General features: G+C 40.2%; 2 protein-coding genes across 3 annotated transcripts; one reads left to right on the plus strand and one right to left on the minus strand.

Moving 5' to 3' along the window:
• The first annotated feature begins 396 nt into the window (after positions 1-396).
• LOC142968179 (gamma-aminobutyric acid receptor subunit rho-1-like) lies at positions 397-6,499 on the plus strand. The gene is made up of 8 exons (XM_076107967.1): positions 397-430; positions 1,270-1,337; positions 1,986-2,209; positions 2,951-3,033; positions 3,402-3,542; positions 4,003-4,155; positions 4,675-4,871; positions 6,115-6,499. The coding sequence occupies exons 1-8, from the start codon at positions 412-414 to the stop codon at positions 6,415-6,417; spliced, it is 1,188 nt and encodes a 395-aa protein (XP_075964082.1). The 5' UTR covers positions 397-411; the 3' UTR covers positions 6,418-6,499.
• A 2,492-nt stretch (positions 6,500-8,991) lies between these two features.
• LOC142968515 (peptidase M20 domain-containing protein 2-like) lies at positions 8,992-13,235 on the minus strand. Of its 2 annotated transcripts, none has more exons than XM_076108414.1 (7): positions 12,767-13,235; positions 11,542-11,690; positions 11,295-11,437; positions 10,806-10,960; positions 10,452-10,578; positions 10,148-10,255; positions 8,992-9,979 (listed from the first exon to the last, which is right to left on the minus strand). In XM_076108414.1, exons 1-7 carry the CDS (start codon positions 13,172-13,174, stop codon positions 9,804-9,806), a joined length of 1,266 nt encoding a protein of 421 aa, XP_075964529.1. In that variant the 5' UTR covers positions 13,175-13,235; the 3' UTR covers positions 8,992-9,803. The 2 variants fall into 2 exon arrangements, with proteins under 2 accessions (XP_075964529.1, XP_075964530.1); XM_076108415.1 differs by having other exon boundaries at positions 10,148-10,277; positions 10,465-10,578; positions 12,767-13,192.
• Positions 13,236-20,024: the final 6,789 nt, after the last annotated feature.

The following is a 20,024-nucleotide window of genomic DNA, read 5'->3' on the forward strand; positions in this document are numbered from 1 at the left end:
TTTAATTATGAAAATAGCTACATATTTAATGTCTGTGGATCGATTAATCAACGTTAAATACGTCAAAATAAGGACAATTTGATTTGACTATAAAATCTCAGCAAGCTCAACTACTTTGTATAATGTTGCTGCCATGTGACGGATGTTCTCTTCTTTTTTTATTTTTACTGTCGTGGACTTATCAGGTCGCGAAGAGAGACCAGAATGGATGGAGGTGGAGGTGAAAAACCTGGAAAGTGAGTTTTTTCAAAATCTTTAATTTTAACAGTATCAAAGTTCTTTTGATTCTTTGGCGAATTAATTTGGACTTTTTTGTTTGACAGCCCAATTTACAAACGAAGTCCAGACATGACAAAATCTCTGGTGACAAAATCTGAGCAGCTCCTGAGAATTGACGACCATGATTTCACCATGAGGCCAGCGTTTGGAGGTCAGACAATGAATCTTACTTCAGTGCTTTTGAATGAAAGGGTTTTATTTGTAGCTCAGGAAGAGATCTGTGCAGCGTTCACTGGTTCGGGCCAAACGGTCCCATGAGCATTAAGCTCTTGGAGATCTTTAATGACGCAATCAATGCAAGCTGTGCTGGGGTTTCCAGTTGCAGCTCGGTTCTTTACATCACGCAAGTGTTAAATTCACAACTTTTGCATCATCATCACTGTGTATTACAGGGATTCAATGTCAGAAAGATTGTCGTTTTTTTATTGCAATGAAGTATACATTAGTAATCCTTTTAGCTGTCTTTATCTTTTTATTCCTCATTAAAAAAACACGAGAGCTGTATTTAAGTACAAAACGAATCAGCCATGACACGTGCTGTTTTTATCAGACCACGACTTCTTTTAATCACACGATAATCTGCTGCTGAAAACACACCAAGTGACCCGCAGAATCCTTTAGCTGTGTTTGGTTTCAACAACATCAAGTGTGTCTCAGCTGGAAGTGGAAAAGAGAGCTCGATTTCATCCGTCGCTGCATCATCTTTGATCCATTATTGTGACCTAATTGTATTTTTGTACTATTAGTGGATGATGATGCAGAGCAGAAAGGATGAAATAGGTCAAAAGTAGAATCCGAGCCCGACCGACACAGTCGTGGCGCAAGCAGTTGCTCTATATTTGTGTGAGTCATTGTTCTTTTTGGAAACATGATTTTTCAAAACAAAAGATTCAAATGGTCTCTGTTGGCCAGCTCCAAAATCAGGCAGAGCTCAACAAGCTCCTAAGCAGAGACAAAACACATTTCTGACATGAGTCCATTTTCTTTTAGGTCCTCCAATTCCTGTCGGAGTGGATGTTCAGGTTGAAAGTCTGGACACCATCTCCGAGGTGGATATGGTAAGTATGAAATAGCCTGTTGGTATAATTTTTAGAATGATGCAGTACAGATTACAATGTAAAACACCGTACTTTTATTTTACTTCATTCATTTGAGTTACTAAGATTTGTAAGATTTTACTTTACCTACATATGATAATAAAACACAATGGAATGTAAAACCAGTGATTCATATTAGCTATCTGTTTGGCTTGTGAATAAAAGACATTGTCTAGTTGTGGCACAGTTATTTATCACATTTCAGACAATTCCACTGAATGTCTCCGATGGTATCAAATCATCCAATATTGCACAAAAACAGAAAGATTAGAGAAAAGTCTAAAAAATGGACAGAAATGTGTATATAAGAACTGTATTTTGTATTCTTTCCCCCATCATTAATCATCTCACAACCCCACAGATTCAACTTGAGCCCCTTCGGAGGGAATTGACCCATAACCTAAATGACCTAACTGTATATAAAGTAGATAAACTAGGTCCCTGTCACATCCACTACTTTTACTTTCAAACTTATGATGATAATACTGCACTTTCATCTAAGTAAGATTTTAAATGCAGGTAAATCTTGTAATGGAGTATTGTACATTGTTGTATTGGTATTTTTACTTAAGTAAAGCATTTGAGCACCAGCTTCTTTTCTTCCTATAGGACTTTACCATGACACTGTACCTGCGTCACTACTGGAAGGATGAGCGGCTGTCGTTCCCAAGCACCAACAACCAGAGCATGACCTTTGACAGTCGCCTGGCGAAGAAGATTTGGGTTCCTGACATGTTCTTCGTCCACTCCAAGCGCTCTTTTATCCACGACACCACCACCGATAACGTCATGCTGAGGGTTTACCCTGACGGCAACGTCCTCTACAGCCTCAGGTAAACACATGGACAGGAGCCTTAACTTAGCCAAGGAGGACTAAGTCATACAAGGAGATCCACATCCTTCCACAAGCAGTTTGCATATCTATAAAAAAATAAATTTTAAGATCAAGATATTGGTCATTCATCACTAAAATAGAAAACAGTGGTGAAGGGAAATGTTTATTTTCATGTAGTGCAAAAAAGAGAGAAAAACATCAGGATAAAAACAACAACATACCACATAGAAAGATCAAATAGCATGCTAATTAGAAATGCGAAAGGTCATCACTGATTGGCTTTGATAATTTTCCCAGCAGGTGGAATAATAACATTTCTGTGTCATTTGATAATTTGCAATCAGTGTAGCAAACAAATGTGACGGTGTCAAGTTATCAGAGGAGAATGACAAATGTGTGACTTTTGTCAATTCACGGCAGGGACTTCTTAACTGCTATTTAATCAGGCAATATATATATGAACATGTTATATACAAAGAAAGTGTGGAGGCTACGTGATGGGTGGAATTGGGGGGAAAGGGGGGAAAGGGGGGGGGGGGAGGGAACATCACTGCTAGAATAGAATAGCATACAAAATACAATACAATACATGCAATAAAAAACAATTCTTCTATTTCTTTTGGTTTGGGTCGACTAACATAGCAGCCAATATCCAGAAATTTGTAAATTTACCATTGCTGTTACTTGAGGAAGTTGAATTACAGTGTTTTCCTTTGGGTCACTGCTGTTTTCCCTGCAGAATCACTGTCACCGCCATGTGCAACATGGACCTCAGTCGCTTCCCTCTGGACACTCAAACCTGCTCGCTGGAGATCGAGAGCTGTGAGTAGAAATGGAAAAAATGATTCATGTTTCCCAGAGTATGGATTCCATCCTCTTTGACCTCGCCTCTAGCGCCATCAAAGTGACAAATATTTCACTTATATAGGCTACTGAGTTCATACTCACCTTTTTACCATTTCCATTTTGTGGATACTATATGAGCTTTTCTATTGCGCTCTCTCTTGTTGCCAAAATGTCAAGATTGCGCACCAGATATCTCATGAAATCTATCATGCCATAATATGCCAATAACTATTCCCGTCAGTGGTGCTTTGGAATTGTAGTCTTGTTAAATCGTCACACATTTTGTTCACACTAACATCCAACAATGTTTATACTAAATCCGTCCTGATTTCTTTCCCCTTCAGATGCGTACACAGACGACGACCTGATGTTGTACTGGAAGAAAGGCAACGAATCCCTGAACACGGACGAAAGAATATCCCTGTCCCAGTTCCTCATTCAGAAATTTCACACCACCACCAAGCTGGCTTTCTACAGCAGCACAGGTACTGTAACCCACAACACCAGCACTTCATATACAGTAAACTGAACTGATTATGCAAATGAGCCAAATGTTTGCATCATGCATGGTAAATCTAGATCACAATTTAATTACAACTTCAATGAATATGATTTTATTTTATAAGCCTTTTCCAACTAAAGGAAGGAGTCCTTTGAACGTCACACCAAGAAGAATGTACCAATATTTAATCCTTACAGCGAAACAAAGTGAATCAAACTATTGCCAACCACTTGTAAGCTGCTGGAAAGCCACTGTGACCGCCCTGCAGCCTTCTTATAACCACATGTCACTTTCTAGCTCCCAAGAGCAACCTCAAGCACAAAAAGGATTTTGTGTCTTATCTCTCCCTGCCACAATAGCTGGGAACCTCGGCTTCGAGTGTTTGTACAGTGTATCGGCAGCTAACATATGACAAAGTAATGGTGATATTTCTTCTTCCCCAGGCTGGTACAATCGTTTGTACATCCACTTCACCCTGCGGCGCCACATCTTCTTCTTCCTGCTGCAGACCTACTTCCCTGCTACTCTGATGGTCATGCTGTCCTGGGTGTCCTTCTGGATTGACCGCAGGGCCGTCCCTGCCAGGGTGCCACTAGGTAGGACAGTTTCCTTTACAGGGCACGGCCCTAGCAAAGAAATCTAGCTTTGCAAAAAGATTATTTAGCACGAGAATTAAAAACTTAAACCGGGTAACATATGCAGTGGTTCCCAACCTCTTAGTGAACCCAAATTTTGGAAAAGTCTCGACACTGTTTTCTTGCCGAGAGTTAGATGAGAAGATTAACACCACTCTCCTGGGAATCTTTCATGGGTTCCCGACCTGCAGGTTGTTGTGTATCGAGTAAGTCATTCAATAAGTCGGTCATTTAATATAATTTTATGTTGCAGCTAAGACCGAGCAGTGACCTTCCCGATGAAGTGGGAGAGCAATTACAAAACGTTCCTACAGTGATAAATTAGTGGATCAGATTAAAAAAAACAAAACAAGTACACAAATAAGAAAATTATTACAGCAGTACAAAATGAAACAATATTAAATTTCCCCTTTCTATGATGTTTAGCATTGGGTTTTAGCTTAACTAGCATGACTAAACAGTTTGTGTTGTTCACTCCAGGCATCACCACAGTGCTGACCATGTCCACCATCATTACCGGGGTCAACGCCTCCATGCCGCGGGTCTCCTACATCAAGGCAGTGGACATTTACCTCTGGGTCAGTTTTGTCTTCGTCTTCCTGTCGGTGATAGAGTATGCGGCAGTCAACTACCTCTCCACCGTACAGGAGAGGAAAGAGAGGAAACTGAGGGAGAGAGTAAGTGTTATTTAGTGTGACTTCTCTTTGTGGTTGCTCATCGCCTGCAGCCAAAAACACAGTTAACCTCGGAAATGTTGATTTACAACATTTGAATAACAGTAAAAACGGCTCTATTCTTACTGAGTGATGAAATCACATTCCCACTCATTCTCTTACTTATTTAGTTTTGCAATAAAAATAAGCAAGCAAACGTTGTGATGTTTTCATAAATTATTAATTACGACCGTTTGACTGTGAAACAAACATTTTGGTCTTGTTTAATGCTGTTTTTTCCCCTGAGTTAACCCTCGCCACATAGATTTGGATCTGTGCAGAGGACATCGTGACTGTTACAGTTCTAAGTGGTTTAACCCTTTAACAACCACCCCATGTTTACGGTTTGAGTCGTATATTCCCCAATGCATTGTTAGTTTTTCTTGGAAGCATGCATATTTTCAGTGTTACTCTTATATTTTTAAATGTGACCACCCTGACCAGACATGCAAGAGTCTAAATGATCAATACTTACGTTCATATACTAAAATGTAAAATGTGTCTCACGGGTAAAACAGGAGTTGTTAAAGGTTAGAAGTCAATTAAAACTACTTCATGCTCAAAGAATCTAATCCAAATTTACCATGAAGCTTCTATGATTTAAATCCCCCTATGGGACTATTTGAATTTCCTTAAACTGTTAACTGATAGAACTCTAGTTACACCCTGTAATAGCTGCAGATAAGATGTTCTCATTAAAAGTAAGGAAGGAGACAGCTGAAGTGAAATGAAGCTCTCTCTAAGTCAACACAGGACAGGGCTGACCTGATTTACATTAAAATATTTTACACATTAATATATTTCTAAACTGGTAGAAACATGGATTAATACTTAATGCGCATTTCCAATAAACAGATAAATATTTTTCTAAATTGACTCACTTTAAATTGCTCCCGAGGCTATGGCAAATCATTTCTGGGAGTACAGCTTGTGTACTATATTGCTATTCTTCATCTGCCAAATGCTGCAGCATATGGAGCCAGATTGCCCACATACCCCGAGGAACATTTCTAGCACAAACATCCTTCCATAAATGTTTCATGCAGAAGTTATTTAAAGGCTCTGAGTGTGCAGCAACATGCTAAACATTTAACAATCTAATGTATTTATAATCTTGTTTTAATTTATGGCTTTACAGAAAACAGCGTTTACAATGAACAGATTACAAAGTGTAACAGTTACTTTTGTCTTCTTTATACCTCTCTAGCTGCCGTGTACATGCGGCATTGGCAACCCAGACGATATGATGATCGACCCCCAGATCACTGGATACGGGTCCATGGATGTCAACACCACAGGGAATTATGGGATGCCAGAGAACGGCGGTCGCCAGGATCGAATGTTGGCCCAGGTTTCCCTGAATGACCCGCAGATCACAGGCCAGGTTCAGCCATCCAGAGCCTACGTGAACGTCTGGATAGACACCCACGCCATAGACAAGTACTCGAGGGTTTTGTTTCCTGGTGCGTACATCCTCTTTAACATCATCTATTGGTCCATCTACTCGTAACCCGGGATGAAGAAGTAGACTCGAGGAGCTTGGCTCATTTGGGAAAGAGCAGGAAAAAAAAAAACATTGCATGTGATGCTTTTCAGACAGAGAAACTGCATTTAAGATGCATGGGGACCTTTGGCAGATTGGTGACCATTGCCTTCTCGACCCAGCCACTTAAAACTGAAGAGTTTATAAATGAGTTACTGACAAACAGGACAATCATTGTTGTCGCTGGTTTTGTCAATGGATCAAGTCGATGTGGTTTCATATTGTACCTATAATGCTGTTGATGGAAAGATTGGACTGACTGCACAGAGATATTATCCTGTGCAGCGAATCTGACCATATTTCAAAACCGAAAATGAGAACTGAAAACGGATTTCTGACATTGCCAGGATATGGACAGATTCCTTCTTCTTTGCATATGAACTATACTTGACAATCAATGGTAAACTTAAAATACTTTAATATTTCGGCTTATTTGCTTTCTGGTGGAAAGTTAGAGAAGACATGAGAGTGGTGTCAATCCTCTTATCGGACTCTTGGCTGAGAAAACAAATCAGCGCCATTACCCAAAACGTGGGACTATTTCTTTAAAAAAAAAAAAGTGATTATTCTTAAAGCTTGATTTTTCTTTTGCAGCACATTAGAACGATTCAGTATGTGTTACATTTTTCATGTGATCTTTGTATCAATGCGATTGTTTAGCTCTCAAGCTACTTACTGCGTTGCATTCGTCATTTGATAAAGCAAAATAATGCTGCCTATTAAAAACAAATGTAAAAATATATGTTCAGTAAATGCCAAACACTGATTATGGTATTGACTTTTTAAAAATGTCCCTTTTTTCTTCTTTTTTTGATACAACTGAATCTCATCTCCTCTGTTTGGTGTTGTGGGGCTTTGAGGTTCACTGTGAGCTGTTAGTTGCTAGTTTTATCGTCCTTTTCAGCTTAAAACAACTTCATACTTTGTTCGGCAAAAGATATATTCCAATATATTTTGGTGGTTAATGAACAAACATGTTAAATTAAACTCTGGAAAAATGTTATATATAGGGAAAATGTTTCATAAATGTTTTGTTTTCTGAATATGTGAAAATTATTTGAGCAGAGCTTACGTGCTGAACAACACAAACACAAAACTGTACATTTTAAATCTCCATGTAATACATTTAGTACGTACAAATATAAATGGATTGAAACGCATGGCTGAATATTGCTTTTTCTGAATATTGCTTTTTCTGAATATTGCTTCTGCAGACATCAATTAAAATCTACTAAAACATTCTGGAACGACCTCTGAAGTCTCGGTGCCAAATGTTCCTCAGGAGTATGTTCCTGCTCTCTTACACATAATATTGAAACGGTGCCGGAGAATAAGCTTTCACAGTTATTAGACGTTGGATTGCCACCATGCTGCAGGATCTCTCTTCTTTCGATAGCACAGGTCTGATTGCTGATGAGCTTTTCACACCAAATCATATAAACTGTATATTCTGTAATACCATTATCTGCTCACATGTGTCGTGAAGGGATATGTTAAGCCAATTTTCAGATTTCTCCCAGCCAAATATGTGGATTATGTTGAAGAATGTTTCCTTTTTTTAAACTTTTCTTTGCATCAAAGTAATGTCCCAAAGGGAAAGTTGACGACTCAACCTTTGTGCACCATTAACCCTCTAAAAAAAAAAAAAAAAAAAAAAAAACTTGAACAAAGGCATCCCTGCAGATGAAAGACATGAAAAGGATAAAGCATCAAAAAGATGCCCAGAACCTGATGTGCCACCACATCTGTGACCTCTCAAGGGAAGCCAACGTTTTGAATCGACCTGTGTGCTGGTGAAAGTATGCCTGGAAATCTAAATGAATGAAATTGCATATAATTATAAAGCAAGGAATCTCTGTCTGTCTGTCTGTGTATGTATGTATTTGCGTTAGTTCTCGCATATCTCAAGAATCCGATCTACTCCACACTTGGTGGTTGTATTCCTGGGGACCAAAGGGAATGCTCTGTCAAAATTTCACGCGACACATTCAATATTAATAAAAAATAAACAAGTGCTCTGATCAGCAGCGGGGGCAGGCTTCAGGGCTCTGCAGACTGAGTCCAGTGTGTCGTCTGCAGCTGGCCTTTGTAGATTGCAGCTCTGCAGTTCACTGGATGCTGAATACGTGTCATGGATGCTGACTAATTAAAGTTACGGCCACACTCTTCTTCATCTCCCTGGTGTCAACACCAACGGATAGCCAACTGAAAGCAGAGTTGAACCAGAGTGCATTCACTGGTGTTTCTGACCGTTGAGTAATCCACGGCTTGGGTGTGTTTTTCACCCGCGAGTAAGACTGTATTTCCCCAGTATAAGACCGATACTAACTTATAACATTAATAATGTTACTGCTAGCAAAATACCTCTGCTAATTAAATCCAAACTCTACTTTAGAACCGCGGTGGTTATGTCATAGAAAGTGCTAATACTGCTAAAATGACCTCCGCTAAGTGTATTTCACCAAGGTTTTTAACCGCAGGCAACAGCGACTTTGTGTGTGTGTGTGTCAAATGTGGATTTAGTGATCTGGGAGCCCGAGGCAAACGCCATCTTGCTTTACTTTTCACGCTTTCTCCAACTGTGAATGTTGACATTGGCAGTGGTAGAAGAAGTAGGCCAACTCAAAACTTATTTTTCTGATTTAAAACTATTAATACTGCACTTTTACTTGAAGTGAAAGTGAGACATTCTCACCACAATTTACTTAACTATGTTCACGGTGGAGCTTTTAATATGATGCTGGATAGTTTAATGAATTATAATAATCTGCAACATTTCTCTATCAGGTAATGCAGTGCTACTGTTTTCCCCTGAAGTAGAAGTACACAGTAAGTAGTAGGCTATACAGTTGAATTGCATATTTTTAAGTGCTTTTTGTAAGTCATTTTGGGGTACAATGAGTTAGAATAGTGACATTTATCTAAATAACAATAGGTGGTGCTTGGGCCTAAATGCTAACACATTTTAATTTAGCATGCCAACAATTGTTAATCAGCAGTAAATGAGAACTACAGCTGAGGATTATATGAATGTGATTAGTTTTGCCGGTATTTCTATTTAAAATGTTGGCGTTAATCATTTACTAAATTATCATATCATTGTGCAAACTATTTTTCCAGTTCCTGGCACCACACAGCCTATATAACAGGTACCCATGTTGATGGTGAACCTCATGAAGGTGGTATTTGAGATACTCAGAGAGGCCCTGTCGTCGAAAATATTACACACCGAGTTGTAGTTTTACGGCTCTGTCCTTCAACCGTAAACATACAAACTGTTGAAATGTGCTCTTGAGTTAAAGCTTGATTGTCAGCTATAAAATGTCCTATAATTATTACTAGATGAATTGCATTTATGGAGCTGTCAAAGCTGTATTGCTGCCTTTTAGTTGTTTCTCCTGTTTCAGTTTGGCCAGGCTGAAGTCCTCCCTCACTTGCCTCAGCAGAACAGGGCAGCACACTACATCCACAGCTGTCATAGCCAGGGCTTTGGCTGTCCTCAGGGTGAACAACTGGGCCTTTTCAGCTCCTGGCACAGGGGAAAGAGCAGAGGAGGAAAATAAAGCATCTAAGCAAATAGAAACTTAACAGACAAACCGAGTGACCTGGAAAGAGTCTGAAATCGTCTGATCGTAGTGCAATCTAATTCCATCGCAAGAAAACAACATCTGTTCCCAATGAACACGTGCTGCCGTACCTGCTGCTTCGGTGTATTCCTCGGTGTGGTTAAACGCGTCGGTGCCGATGTAGAAGAAAGGATGGATACCGGGGGCTATGAATGATACGTTGCCAAAGTCTGTAGAACCTGCCAAATAATTATAAATACACTGTGATGACGATTCTTTATTAATTAAGTGAACAACAAAAAAAAACAATCTGTGGAAAAAGTTCTGCTGTTTTCTTCACATTTCTTCTGCACAAAGCAGGTAAAGAAAGATATTCTTAAGTGTAAATAATGTCCGTTTCTGTAATACTTCTTTTTTTTTTTTATCTTCACATACCAGAGAAGTTGGCTGACTGCTCTTGAAACTGAATCCCCAAAGCTTTTCCATTATTTTCATACAGGTTTGCCAGTGTGGCATTAGGCAGAATGTTATAATAGCCATGGCTTGGGTAGATTATCTCCACCTGAAGGAAACACAAGTATGCAGTCATTCATAAAACGAAGGGTGCAACGACAAAGATTACTATAATACATCGACACCTTACGGAGCCCCATGCGTGCTCTGTAATGCGAGTTTAACCTGCCTGAAGCAAGTGCGGACGTAGGAGAAAAGCAGCCTGAGGAGAACGGTGAATTATGTTGCAGTAGAACAACACTCCAAAGGGAAGACAACATTTGTAGGCAAGCTTACTCGGCAGCCGGTGGCGACAGCAGCTGCCCTGAAGCAAGCCTCCGCTTTGGCCTTCAGGTCACAAAGATCCTTAACCTGCGGCGTGCGCAGATAATAATTTAACTCGGTGTAGGCGGGGATAATGTTGGGCTTCTCCCCTCCATGTTTGATGATGCCTGTAGTGGAGGAAATGGAAACAATAGGAGGATAAGTTGGGATGCATCCATAACACTGAACTATTCCACATTTCATCTAGGTTATACTGTCATTTCTGATTACCATTAGAGGTAAAAAACAAACAAACAATCCCTCTACATTTCAAAAGGCAAGTCAAAATATGTTAGATACTTGGAAAAATTGCCCTACATAGAGTTTACATTTTCATTTTTCCTGAGTACAATAAGGACTTCTCGTCCGTGTCGGTTTAAGCAATGAATGGACTTTGAGGTGAGATTGTTTTTGAATGAACTTTGAAGCTCAGCGGATCACAGTTTCTGCCTGTTCCCTCACCGTGAAGCCTCCACTCCGGCTTGAGTTGCTGTCTGAGTGCAGAGAGATTGTTGTAGGCCAGCACAGCAGCATCCAGGGCGTTTACTCCCTCCCAAGGGTATGCAGAGGCATGAGATGCCTTCCCGTGGTACTTCACCGACACCCTGTGTAACATCAACACAGCGGCTTAAGGGTGATCTGAAATACGTCGACGTTAAAGGACACAGAACGCGTCGTAATTCCATAAATGCTGTAAACAGGAACGTACTCATCGAGTGCGACACAGGGCAGGAATGACGCATCTTGCTGAGCTGGGTGAGCCATGAAGACGAGGTCGACGTCAGCGAAGGCTCCCGCCTTGATCAAGTCAATCTTTCCTCCTATAGCTTCCTCTGCAGGAGTTCCCAAAACTGTTATCTGGTATAAAAAGTGTTTCATTTAGTCATTTGACATCATCATGTGAGCTCGTGTGCGTCAGTCCGCCTCACTGGACAAATAAGTCACAAATAAGGTGGACGTTCACTCTTGACATGGAAACAGTGGTTTTAACTCAAGGTCCACTTACTAGCTTTTGCAGAATGCACTAAATTCAGTGAATATCGTTCCTCTTCGTGGACGGAGTTTGCTTCAACTAAAGACCGCCATCTTTAAGCAGAGACAGGGGTTACACATCTCTCCCTTTCAAAACAGGACCACATGTCTTCACCATACCTCAGCCATCTCCTAAACAGCTGACTCAGCAAACACCCGTCAACTGAGGAAGACTGCAAGATGCAGTTGAAAGCTCCAAAAAGACAGAAAAACTTGAATCAGAATCATCTAAATATGCCAAGTACGCGTGCACCAACAAGGAATGTGACTCTGGAAAGACGATTTTTTTTTTTTCTGGAGCTTTCAACTGCATCTTGCAGTCTTCCTCAGTTGATGGGTTTTGTGATAGGTTTATGTTTTGGACATATTACACATGTTACATAGTTTATTCTGTTATGTTTTACACATACGTCAGAACAATATACACACTTTTGTACAAACAAAAAGTATTACATTCATATATAACCACAACAGTTAACTTTTCAGAGTAATTACTGGAAGTGCAAACGTTGATTGTTTGTGGACTCTCAGAATATAGGCACATCATTGGGATGTTGAAAAATATAAAAGATTAAGGAATAAATTCTAAAAATGTATATCTTCCTATTAGAAAACCTATTGTGGCCAATTTATGCATCAACGCATCTTGTTCTTATTAGGTTATCTATTAAATAAATACATTTATGTAGTATAAAAATATCTTCTACTATTATATGGGCAATAAAATGTCATTTGCTCGGGGGTTTCTGTCACTCTTTCATTGCTTTAAGAAACAAAGTCATGTTTTGTGAAAAAGACAGAAGACGTTATGGAGATTTTAAATCATTAAAAAAAACAGTGAGCTGTCAATGTTTGACTTCTGGCTGTTTGTTGATGAATTAAACCTACAGCTCCCTCGTTACCTTCACTGGTTGAGGGAGTTCAGTCCGGATCTCTAAAGCAGCTTTCAGCCCCAGAGCGGCGGCAGCTCCCACTTCCGCTATCAGGTTGTGACCGCACGCGTGCCCGATACCCGGAAGCGCGTCGTACTCGCACAGGAACCCCACGTTCAGCACCGGCTCTCCCTCCCCTCCGCCGCCGCCGCCGACCGGGCCCCAGCTGGCCCGGAATGCGGTCGCTAATCTGTAGTGAGCTTCGACCGTCCACGTGTCGTCCTGAGAGAAGAAGCGGACCAGCCGGTCGTGCGCGTGTGTCTCGTTACCGGCGAGTTCAGGACGGCTCCAAATGTCCCGACTTAAGCTGTGCAGCTCGTCTTTGTGTCTGTCTATGCACCGCTGCGCGGCGTCTTTCACCTGCTGTGGTGTCTCCATGTCAGCCCACCGTGCAGTGAGGGGAGGTGGGGAGCTCCTGAAATAAACTACCTTGCGTGACACGTGGTTCTGCTTTTGGATAAATAATTGTTTTAGTTCACTCTGACTGACACTTTAGTGTCGTGGGTGCAAAGACCTAGATCGGAGAGTGGGTGGAACCGGAAGTAGATTTATATAAACGTGCATTTGAAAATTTAGTTAATCTGGGTCGGTACCTAGGTTCAGTACTAGATTGACCCAGAACTGGGTACCACGACTGACCCAGTATTTTTCACTATTTTTTACGATACCATACGCAGTTTAGAGCAAGATAACGAGCAAAAAAACTATGCAATACTGCTTAGAAGGGTAATCTATAACAGTATATCATAATGCATTCGTTTATTTATATACAAATTAACTAAATCTGTCACATAAATGTAGTGGAATAAAAAGTACAATATTAAAGTGGTACATTTTAGAAGCAGCATAGAGTAACATAAAATGTAAACATTTCAAGGACAACGACCTCAAAACAGTACTTGAGTAAATATATACTTGTTACATTCCACCATTGCCTGTAATAAATCCCTCCCTCCATGAAGGTTATAGAGTCCATCTTTTGTTGAACCTGTTTTTAACATATGGTAACTGTATTTTGGAGGCTGCAGTAGGAGGTGCTGTTGAACATAACCCTTGACAAACCAAAGCACATTTTTTTCAATGTTAGTCAATTCAAATTGATGCTTCTCCACTGTGTTTAACTTTATCAAGATGAATCAGAAGCCTTCTATCAGGCCCATGTGCTGTGCTGTATCCAATGACAGTAAATGTAGGCTAGGAGTAAAATCCATCTGTTACCACACTAGGGGGACCCAGAGTGACATACTTTGGTAGAAGGCTCCTTCTGCACAGGGTTCTGCATTTCATTAGCAGTGAAAATAAATCTGTATTCTGCTGTGTTTCACATTTTAACCTTGGAGATTTTAATGAATAGAAAAACCATGACAATATTCTATTACTATTCTATTCATTAATTAAATTATTGCCTTCAGCTCCCCGGATGACTGTACACATGCAGCAATCAAACAATGCTGCCTTGCTGAGGAGGGACTAACTGAGAGCCCTGTAAAATAAGGTCAATTAGCGCTGAATGAATAAAGACAAAGCTCCGCAGCTGTCACACCCAGTGAGTGTGTGTGTGTGTGTTTGTGTGTGTGTGTGAGAGAGAGAGCAGGTGTACTTAGATGTGTTTTTCTGTCTGTATTTGAGTTGGAGGTTAATTGGGGCCGGTTGTCAGTCACAGGAGGAGACATGTTGAACAGCGCTGAGCAAGCTGACATCTGACATGGCCTGTCTGTCAGCTTACTTTACGCCCTGCCGGTGATGCCGACACTCTCCATTGTGTATCAATTAAGTGACATCGAAGGGAGGCATCCATATGTCACTCCATTGTCTTATTCAGGGAGTTGCATTGTGAGCATGTGTTTCATTTCACATGATTACGCACGTTTTGAAGCAGTGCTTCCAGAAAAACCTGAGATTTCTTGTGTAAATGTTAATTTAAGACTGTTTTTATTTACTGCAAGATAATTGTGATGATAAAATAGTTGCAGGAAGAAAGCCAACTGCCCTACAGACAAAAGTAAAAGCGATTGCATCCCCTGAGTGATGCAACAAATAAAACCTCGCATGTCACTCTAAGGTCATGATACATGCATTAACACGCGTTCAATTTCTCAACCAGCATAGATATTTTAGGTTGAGCCACTTGGCATCACACCCTGCCGGAGTGATGCATGAGTTGTGATATATGCGTCACAACAGCAGGACGGCTGGTTTTGACAGCCACAGTGGATGTGCTCCCGATGACAGTATTCAGTCTCTGAAATGGGAAATGAAACAAACAACAGGCTTTGCTTGGATGTGTTTTCGTGTCTGTGGCCACATCACAGAGTGTGGTCCACATATTAATGTGTTTGTGCCTCTGCTCTAGCCTCCATGTATGGAAGCCCAAGCTAGAAAAAAAGAATATAATGAATAAAATAAAAATGCATGGTAAGAATATATTTTTTAAAATTATAATTATTATTTTGACGAAGAGAGTCGGGGTGACCATTTGTACAGCAACAGTTTCAACCTATTGATAGTCTGATATTGGACATCATGGCATAATAACCCCCAATTCAATATTGTTGCACCAAGCTAATCTTTTGCCCATCAGTTGTGTTACTGATACAAAATTATTTACTGTATGGCACTTTAAGAAGGAATGCTATGGATTTGAATAAACTCATCTGAGTCCCTTCTGCCTGAAATACATGTACCAGTTGCCCAAAATTGCACATGAATTTTAAAACAATACCTTTTCTCCTTGCAACTCATCACTGGTTACATTCAAATTGCATTTAGAGGCCAGTAAAAACAACAACAAAAAAACAAGAAAGTCTGAAAAAATAGACATCATTTTGAACACAGTTTGGGAACCTCTGTTGTAGCCATTATCTGCAAGTCATGTATACTTTACATTACAGCTAACTATTGTGCAAACCATGTGCTGCTGTGTTTTAAAAACGTACTAATTTAAAAACTAGACATTTTGATACACCATGAGCATTTACATTTTTTTAATGAAACCTTGTCATCTTCGTTCTTTTCCCTGCATAAATTGGCTACCATATCAGCCTCAACTGTATCCGTTCATTTCCTTTCCAACAGACAAATATGAACCCTGACAAGTCACTGATGAGCCTGATTTTAAACATGAGGTTCCAGCTGACTGAAGGAAACTGACAACTTGTCAGTCGTGCTTGCTCCATCCCTGTCAGCATCACTACCTAACAAAATGCACCCCGAGAGGAGTCCCCTGGAAATCCAGCCTTCAACGTTCGATATCGCACAGCAAGCTGCTTGGTATAGTCGGAAAATATCACCCGAGGGCCTCAGAAATATGAGCGTGCATGTGTGTGGGTTCATGTGCTACTCAACAGTCCCGTTTCTGTCATTAATGTCACATCAGTGTACACAGTGTGCCTCTGCGTTCTGCGAGCTGGAATACATTAACACCTCGGTTTATCAAGTCGTCCTGCATCTTCAGGCGGTGGAGTGGGGGTGGAATGGTGCCGCACAACATTTGTTCTTGTTTTTGTGATGGTTTATGATTGAATTTAGGTTGAGACTGCTCTCTGAATCGTGTAAACCTACATTAACAACTATTTTTTACACTGTCAGGGCATGTGAATTCTATTATTGAGAGCCGTGATCCACATTGTCCATATTATTGTCTTTGTTGATTGTAAATTAAACAGTTTATAGCTGCTTCAAGTCATCTCCAGTAAATAAAAGCTTATACATTTGGTGTTCCTAACACCCTTGTAAGAAAAAAATCTGGAACACAGATAGTGACACGTTTTCTCATCTCGGGTTGCAACAGACAGGAAGTGATTTGTCTGTAATGGATGGAGGATGACGTTAATAGTCTGCATAGGCAGGAGAAGCCATGATTGCTCTGCAGAAAGAGAATACAATGGTAGATTTGGATGAAGAGCTGTTGTAGCGATATCACAGAAATCACATGTGCAAAGGGAAAATGTCTCATTAAAATACAAAACCTAGATTGCTGTTTGAACAGAACACATTTTCCCTGTCTTCAGTCTGAATCATATGTTTTCTTGTCTGTCTGCGCAGCTAGCGGTGCCCTTTCTTTGTGCGACAACGCTGAAAAGGCTGCTATCTGCCCCCACAACATCAACCTTTGTGGGCAGTGTGTAGAACAGTGGGAGTGCGAGGAGTCCCTCCTCAGAGGGGCTGCAGTCAGACAGCAGGGTGTGTGCAAAGTGGAGCTGAAGTGCCGACTTGAACTCTTACTAAATTGTTGTGCTGGAGGGTCTTTTATGATTACAATAAATACGTAAGTGATAAGAAATCTGAAATGCTATTACTCCCCGGGCGCCTATCATTGGCAGCCCACTGCTCCCTATATACAGGGATGGGTCAAATGCAGAAGTCAAATTTCGTGTATATGTATATGTATATGACAATAAAAATCTTAACTTCCTTTTTAACATCCTAACTAACTTCCTCAAATTACACTTACTGTACATCAAGCAGATACATCTATATTAAAGCTTTCTTGTAAGTTACCCCTCGTTTTACACCAGTAACAGGAAGCTGTCGTTGAAAAGGAGGAGACTTGTTGAAAATAATTGCTAAGCCCAGAGACCAGTTGACATATTGATTGTGCAGAACAGACCACAGCGTAGCCTGATTTTCATAGGACCCACATGTATTGCGTTTGAAAGGTTTGATACTCTCCTTGGTGCACTATAAGCTGAATGTCTTCAGAATTCACTCTGTGAGTTCCTGAGGGGGAAGGATTAATTTCAGTTTTCTGCTCCAGAGGAGGGAAGAAACACCTCCTTCTCTTCAGAGGATACCCCAGCTCTGACAATTGCCACAAGCACAAACCGTTTAAATAAAACATTGACTGGTTAGATGCCAGACAACAGGGGGGGGGGGGGGGGCAAAAGTCTGCGGAGAGGACTGTGGGATCAATTAGGGTTCAGTGTTTGTCTCTAACAGTGAAAAGGTCTGAGACAACACAAGAGAAATATCAGTTTTTTTCAACCCTTTCAAAGGAGCATGAGGGAAACTGCTGCGTCAGAATAAACCTGCCCACCGTTAGCTTCGACAGTCTGTGAAGCAAAACACAAGAGGAGCTGCTGTTGAGGAGACACAGGCAGATAAAGAGGAGCCTGCACAAGGCAGTTTTACCACGAGAGTCATTAAGACAAAACAAATACAATACAATTTATTATAATTGTCCAAGAAATATATTGAGTCAGTGCACAACCATGACCAAGATTACAACAAAATAATATTGGTCAGAAAGAATATTACTTTTTAAATTCTTGACAGAGTAACGCTAGCTTGATTTAAACTTGTGGCATCTGCGAGGGTCGTGAGTATATGTTTTCATGCACACTCATATTCAACTATTATTTCAAATATGACAATATTCAGAATTTGAGATGGCTCTCAAATTAGGTCTTTTTTTACGGCACTTTGCGACACACAACCTCTGTCCTGTTTTAGACCATCTCTGTGCGTTGTACACAAACCAACTAGCCAATAGTTTGCAAAGTTGGAGTAGAAATGCATGCCCAAAAGAAAAGCCCATATTTGTAGTCGTAAGGACAAATACACCTTTTAGCATTATGAAGGACTTGGATATCAACAGGTTTTTGTATAAGCGTAAATATCGCAGTGCCACCTTTTCAAGATGCAAAATGGCAGAAGCAGCTCCTGCCATTTCACTTTTCCATATTTTGACATGATAAACGACAGCTGTGTTTGACCACATGTACCTCATGTTGGTGCTAAAGGAAAAAATGTAGGCTCCCCCAAAGCAATTAGGATTTATCCTCTGGGGACCATAAAGGTCTGTACAAAACTGCATGCCAATCAAACTAATAGTTGTTAATAAAACCATGCATCAATATTTTTTTATTTCAAAGAAAAGATTCACAGTGTGCACTGGTTTTCTAAAGACCATACATCTCATAGAGTACATATCTTTCGCCTTTACAAATGAATGCTTTCCCTCCCTGTGTGTATGCCTGAGCACTCTCTCTCTCTCTCTCTCTCTCTCTCTCTCTCTCTCTCTCTCTCTCTCTCTCTCTCTCTCTCTCTCTCTCTCTCTCTCTCTCTCTCTGCATGTCCTTCAATCTCTTCACATTCTTGAGCCAGCCATCACGTCAGAGAGAAAGCTTGAGTGTTAATTGGAAGCTCTCCCACGGGAACTTGTAGGCGTCTTCCTTGTCCTCTGTGTTTATCGGCTAATGTGATTGCCACGGCTCTCTCGGATTCATAGCTACTCCTGAATAATGAACATGCTCAGTATTCCTTTCAGACTCTTGTGACCTGTTGTGCGTGAATGATACTTCAGCACTGAACAAATTTAACCCCAGCTGACACAACTGGATTTATTGTCCTACAACAGATACAGTGGAATGTTGTTTTTCTGATGGATGCTCTGTTGTAGGGTTGAATGGAACCAGCGTTGATGTCTGCCCTCTTCTGACACTACTAGTAATGTGTTCAAAAATGTTTTTTTCTTGCAGAGAGGTAGATGAAAGATTGATACCACTCTCATGTCTGCATAGTAAATAATATCTAACCTTATATTTTCCAAAATGTTCCTTTTAAATGAGCTCATTCAGTAATGGCTGATCTTGATAATAATATCATACTGGCAAGCACAATATTAATATTTGGGACTGAACTCACTGTAAGACGACAGTACACACTCTGTAGTTGGTGTTTTAACCTCAATCTCATCGATCAAGCTCTTTTGATTGGCTCAGTGGTGTGATTTGCATTTGACTGTAAAGGTTGATTGATTAATTCCCTCTTAATTAATTCCCTCTACAAAGATTTTTATAATATATCTCTTGCTGCCTGCGGGTCCAAAGGTCATATTTCTGAAGCTGAAAAGTGAAATCTGTGCATGCATGAATTACACCAGTAGCTAAAGTGAGATAATGTGCGCTCATGAAATTGCTTTTGTCTAATTTGATTTTCTCAAAGATTAGTGTCACAAGAGGCTAATCCTCACAAGACTTTTTTTTATTTGTTTTGTGATGTTTGATGGAGAATAAACCTGCTGCTGTGTGAGTGATATGGTGTTATCAACTGAGAAATGAATCTTATTGTTATTTTCAAACAGCATGAATCAATTACATTTTTCAAACAGACCATGATTTTAATATGCACTCCACGCCCCTGGTATTGATTTTTCAGCTTACAAGCATGATTTAAGTTTTTATGAAGTCAATTTATAGATTTTGAATTTTAATTTTGAGTTAGAATT

This window comes from Anarhichas minor, unplaced genomic scaffold (assembly GCF_050575085.1).
Source record: "Anarhichas minor isolate MPS153535 unplaced genomic scaffold, ASM5057508v1 ptg000040l, whole genome shotgun sequence".
Taxonomy (NCBI): Eukaryota; Metazoa; Chordata; class Actinopteri; order Perciformes; family Anarhichadidae; genus Anarhichas; species Anarhichas minor.

What these genes read in the sequence shown, in the direction of transcription:
- LOC142968179 (XM_076107967.1), top strand. An exon ending in CCATCTCCGAGGTGGATATG is followed by an intron (nt 1,338 to 1,985) that starts GTAAGTATGAAA and finishes TTCTTCCTATAG; the next exon opens with GACTTTACCATGACACTGTA. An exon ending in CTCGCTGGAGATCGAGAGCT is followed by an intron (nt 3,034 to 3,401) that starts GTGAGTAGAAAT and finishes TTTCCCCTTCAG; the next exon opens with ATGCGTACACAGACGACGAC.
- LOC142968515 (XM_076108415.1), bottom strand. Translation starts at nt 13,174, where the DNA reads ATGGAGACACCACAGCAGGTGAAAGACGCCGCGCAGCGGTGCATAGAC. An exon ending in AACTCCCTCAACCAGTGAAG is followed by an intron (nt 11,691 to 12,766) that starts GTAACGAGGGAG and finishes TTTTTATACCAG; the next exon opens with ATAACAGTTTTGGGAACTCC. An exon ending in CTGTCGCCACCGGCTGCCGA is followed by an intron (nt 10,579 to 10,805) that starts GTAAGCTTGCCT and finishes TGTTTCCTTCAG; the next exon opens with GTGGAGATAATCTACCCAAG.